This window comes from Echeneis naucrates, chromosome 11 (genome assembly GCF_900963305.1).
Source record: "Echeneis naucrates chromosome 11, fEcheNa1.1, whole genome shotgun sequence".
In the NCBI taxonomy this organism is placed as follows: Eukaryota; Metazoa; Chordata; class Actinopteri; order Carangiformes; family Echeneidae; genus Echeneis; species Echeneis naucrates.
In genome coordinates, this window is record NC_042521.1 from 12,336,758 (window position 1) to 12,342,119 (window position 5,362).

The window sequence follows — 5,362 nt, forward strand, 5'->3', positions numbered from 1 at the left end:
GTTAGTGGAAATTTGCGGCAGAACCGGTGATTACGGAAATAAGAGTCGAACCGGAATCAAATAAATAAAGGATTAATATCGAGCCGGCACCTGTGTCATCCTGTAATACTGTCCACAATGTCCAGGCAATCCAACCGAACAACAGACAGCAAGAAGATGGTAGGATCAACATCAGGCCACTGCAGCTAGCCTAGCTAGCACAATGCTAAAAACGTTAGCTGACTTTGCAGCAGACTGCGTTAAACCTCGGACGATTTACTTGTCAGCCATTTATCCTGATTCATAAGCGATGTAAGAGAAGCCCGCGGAGGATCTGAATAAAATGTGTATAGAATTGGTGAACTTTGCTAGCTTTGACATGACCTGTAGTCTGTTTAAAGCAGCTGCGTTAAAGATGTTTGCTGCTGTGCTGTCCAAAAATCAAAAGAAAAAACCTACAAAATTCATGACATGCCTTTCTAGTACAATTTACGAGGGCAAATAAAAACGACTAAACCTAAGCAGACTTAAATTGAAGGATATTTCTTGAAGCATTTTAATATCCATAAATGAGCCAGTGCCGGATTTGTGATGAAAAAGGTCAGTTCTGTGAGTGAGCCATTTTTATTCCCATTATCAATATAAAGTACAGACATGTAAGGCATGTTTTTTTTCCAGCTGCAGTGAAGACAAGGAATACAGATCAAGTTAATGAATAATGAAGTGCAATGTATATATCGTATGATGTGTTTTTATGATAATAATAATATATATTAGCATTTTTTACCAACAGGGGTAGATGTCCAAAAGGTGACCTTCTGGTGTAGGAAATGTCCCTGTGTCTGTCTCTCTACGGTGTTTTACTTTTTCATCCCAATCATTAATGTAAAGTAGATGGTGGTTACATGATGAAAACAAATATGAACAACAGTTAAATATTTCCATTGACTTTCAGCACATATTACAAGTCCTACTCGCCACTAGTCATGTTTTTCAGCGTTTTACCAGGACGCCTTCTGGTTTGTGTTTTGTTATGCAATAAGAAGCAAATTATAGTCATTCAGTCCATTTTGGGTAGCAATGTGACAATTTTGTTATTTCTGCTGTAGAATTCTGAGCTGTTCACTCTGACCTATGGGGCCCTCGTCACCCAGCTTTGTAAAGACTATGAGAACGACGAGGAAGTCAATAAACAGCTGGACAAGATGTAAGTATCCATATTCACTTTCATGAGCCACCATCTCACCCAAGTTTAGTCAATGCGTAATGAAGATGCTGAGCAATTTTTGTCATCAACAATGCATCCTCAAAAACAATATTTATCAACAATTTATTCACACAACAGTTTGTTTGCTATTCACATAATTTGTTTTATTTATGATATACTTTATTCCCAGCTAATACCTGTTTTCATCCACTCGACTTTCATTTCATATGTTCTAATTAACTTTACTAACAAAGTTCCTATCAGTACAGAATGTACCGTAACAGCATTGCAAAATTCAAACTGAGAATATAAACTTCGTTGCTTGTGTCCAATACATCAAAATTATGCTTATTTAATCAAGGGCAGGGAAGGGATTTTTTTTACCTCTTGGGTGTCTCTCTTTTCACTGTTTCCCACCAGTCAGCCACATTCTTCTCTATTCATAATATACTTTGCCACAAAGTGTAATAGAGATGACAAAATGAGGCTGTTTTTCTCACACCTCTGTGTCAGAGGTTCCACTGTACTCTTGTTATTTTAGACCATATTTGAGACTTGGAAGAATAAAAGGCAGATATCTGTTTTTAAGGTAAAAAAAAATCTTTGGAACACTATCCTGGACATAATGCGCCCGCTAAATAAGATTATGAACAAAGATTGATTTATAACTCAAAAATGTAAAACATCCTGTCAAGCTCACAGGACTTTGGACTGGATGTACTTTGCTTTCCTGGTTGTATAGCAACCTTAAGCTCTGGGAGATGAGGCTAGTCTTACCTGGCCTTAGAAGGCAGTGAGTCTGGACTGCCCACTCTGCCTGTTGCCAACCAGCTGATGAGAGGCAGACCATGTTAGGATTGAGATGCTTCTTTTGGCCTCAGACTCTGCAGTTAACGTTAGGTGACTTGACCTTTTAATCATAATTACTAAGTAAAAAGTTTGATAAAAACCAAAAATGACTTTGAGCATTTCTAAGTGCTTTCTGTCTCTTTACAGTCCAATGCGGTTTAGCCTGTGAAGACTATGAAGAGACATAATGACTTTATCTTTCTCTCTCACCTCTCTCTGTGTGTTTCTCAGGGGTTATAACATTGGAGTGCGTCTCATTGAGGACTTCTTGGCCCGCTCCAGTATTGGCAGGTGTCAGGACTTCAGAGAAACAGCCGATGTCATTGCTAAGGTAATTGGAAGGTCTTAGGACAATCACAGCGTAACTTTGGATTTCTCCAAAGTTCTTGGTGAAATACCCTCAAAGATGATGAGAGAAGAGGGAGGCACTATGGGAGGTGGAGGAGGATGCTTAGCACACCCTGAATACAGTCCTGAAGAGCAATACTCTGCATTTTACTGAATTTTAGGACAAGATCCCGTTCCCCTTTGCTGCGTTTTATAGTTACTTTAATACTGAATACATCCCACCGATGTGATATGTTGCACTTTGTTCTGGCATTATTCTTTGATGTGGAGAGACAGAAGGAAACAAGCAAACAAAGAAAGGCTACTAAAAGACCTGACCCTGTGTTCACCACTCCAGCTGTTTTCAAGGTGTTGCTCCTGCTTGCAAAGGAAGTCCTGCCACAGATGTAACCCAACACTAATTCAGGGAACTGGCTGCTGGCCATGAAGTGAAGTATAGTACCACTATGGGAGTTTTGAATGTCAGCTTTCCTTAGGCCATCATGTGACGTGTAGTGAAACTGAAATAGTTTTCCTTTGATTTAATTATTTTTAGTTATCAGTGTCTTTAAATCAGATTTGAAGTCCTGACTACAATGTATCAGTTCAAATCTCTGCAGCGCCAAACGTGATTGTAATATATCTGACTGATGCTGATGCAGAGCAGGAGCAACACGCGGCAGTTACCAGAAAGCAGTTGCGTAAAAAATACCAACTTTAAAATGATATCTTTAACTTAAGTACTGAGCTGAGGGGAAGTCAGTGGCTCGGCCAATCTGTTTTGGCCATGATCTGCAGGTTCACTTGATATTAAGAGAGAAGACCAGATAATAAAATGTGGACAGATAAGAACTTTGTGACTACATGACCTCTTTCACCTGAGACCAAAAATAACAATGGACTCAGAGCACAGATAATAATCCTTCAATTCAATCTAGCATGTGTCTTGAGTAATAGGCAAATGTAATATGATCAAAGAATTTGGCAGGATTCATCTCAGCGCAGCTGCTAGTTTCTTTTGGTGAAGAGAAATTTTTATTGGAGCCGTAAAGCTGTTGGTGAAAAAAATCTGAAAATGTACTATTCTTATCTTTGATGGATGAGGCGCTTCAGATAAAGTGATTAGTTAAACAGTTAAGCAACTGTTTTCAGTTGAGAAATCCTGCCTGTTTTCTGACTTACCCTTTCCTGAAAATATTGTGCTTGCTGTCAGAGTGCATTTAAGACGTACCTGGGAATCACCCCCAGTGTGACCAACTGGAGCCCGGCAGGAGATGAATTCTCCCTCATCTTAGAAAACAACCCATTGGTAGACTTTGTTGAGCTGCCAGATACCCACAGCACGCTGATCTACTCCAACCTGCTGTGCGGGGTCCTCCGAGGAGCCCTGGAGATGGTAAAGTCAACACTTCCAAGAATTTACACAATCTGAACATGTGCTGCCGACTATGTAGCTTATTTTAAGGAGGGGAAAAGATCACCATTCCGTAAAATGTTGATGTTCTGGTAGTGCACATATAATACAGGAACAAATTAGTGTGAAAGGCTTTCCTGTGATTCCTGTTCTGCATAGAATTGTAACTGAATCTTATTCTTTTTCAGGTCCAGATGGCAGTGGATGTGAGATTTGTCCAGGACACTCTGAGAGGGGACAATGTTACAGAAATCCGCATGAAGTTCATCAAAAGGATCGAAGAAAATCTGCCAGCAGGAGATGAGTAATGGATTTGAAGGGGAAGTTATGTAAGGCAAGGCTCGGCACGGCACTTCACATCATCGTCTCACACACTATGAAAGGAATTGAGGTTGATGTGAAGAAAACGCCTCTTAATTTCTAGGATCTCCTGGTTGTTTTTTTTTTTTTTATATCTATCATTATACAGAAAGACTATTGAGATTCATCCCACAGAAAAAAAACAACAGTACACTATTGAAACACAACGAAAGATCATAACATTGTTCTACGACTGATCTACATAACAGTTTGAGAGCTTCTAATGACAGCTGTCAGTATAGAGGGGTAAAAGAACCCTCTGGACCATTTTCCTGTCACCACTCCCTGTGGAAAGCCAATTTTTCCCTGTTTCTGTAATAGTTTCATTGTTTTCATTTGTTCTTGTGTTGCTTGTTATCATTTTTCTTCAGAGCAAGGCAGGAAAGCTCAGCAAGCAACAGTTTGTAATTCTTTCACATTTGTCTTGTTTCCTTTTCTTTGAAACACATGCTATATTGTTGCCAGTGGTCTGGCCCGATAATTTATGTAGACATATATGTCAAATAAATGCAACATATTTGATATAATGATTTCCTCCTGTGTTTGTGAAAGGCTAGAGAAGTGACACTTCATAACATGCCTGTTAGAGGACCTGAAACAGTTTTAACTATTCACACACACATACTGTGTCCTGCGCACAACCATGTAAGTTGTTTTTTCAGTGTGTGTTATTCCTTTGTAGTAGCACAGCCACACTGCAAAGGAAAACAATAACAGACCTAATTTTCCCCTCATGTTTGTTTAGGGTACATGGAAATAATTTGTGACTTAGTGTGTGTGTGTATGTACGCGTGCATGCTCATACAGAAAAAGGAAGCCTAACTAACAGTCAGTAGTGCTAGGTTCTGGTTGTCACACCTGTGAATGGCTTTACATCACACAGAAGTAACAAACGCAACTTCTCATTTAGGTCCACACACACACACACACACACACACACACACACACACACACCTCGTCAATAACGGAAAACACAGGCGGCTATTCACAGGCGCACACACATGCACACACACACGCAAACAAATGATCCTTCATCCTGCTTTGGAACGAAAAATCTGTTCTGAATTTGATGAGATCATTAGCCATGTTTTTCTTATTCTTCTGTCTTTTCTATTTTACTGTGTAATGACGATAACATTTGTCACGAGGCTGCAAAAAGCACTAAGGATGAGATTGTCAGACAGGGATTTCCTTTTGGGAATAGGCTGGAACCGACTCTACACATC

At 39.6% G+C, this 5,362-nt stretch overlaps 1 protein-coding gene across 2 annotated transcripts; it reads left to right on the plus strand.

Annotated features, from left to right (window-relative positions):
* On the plus strand, window positions 1-4,658 carry trappc3 (trafficking protein particle complex subunit 3). Of its 2 annotated transcripts, XM_029514179.1 has the most exons (5): window positions 1-159; window positions 1,089-1,186; window positions 2,267-2,366; window positions 3,576-3,758; window positions 3,965-4,658. In XM_029514179.1, the coding sequence occupies exons 1-5, from the start codon at window positions 118-120 to the stop codon at window positions 4,082-4,084; spliced, it is 543 nt and encodes a 180-aa protein (XP_029370039.1). In that variant the 5' UTR covers window positions 1-117; the 3' UTR covers window positions 4,085-4,658. The 2 variants fall into 2 exon arrangements, with proteins under 2 accessions (XP_029370039.1, XP_029370040.1); XM_029514180.1 differs by lacking the exons at window positions 1,089-1,186; window positions 2,267-2,366.
* Window positions 4,659-5,362: the final 704 nt, after the last annotated feature.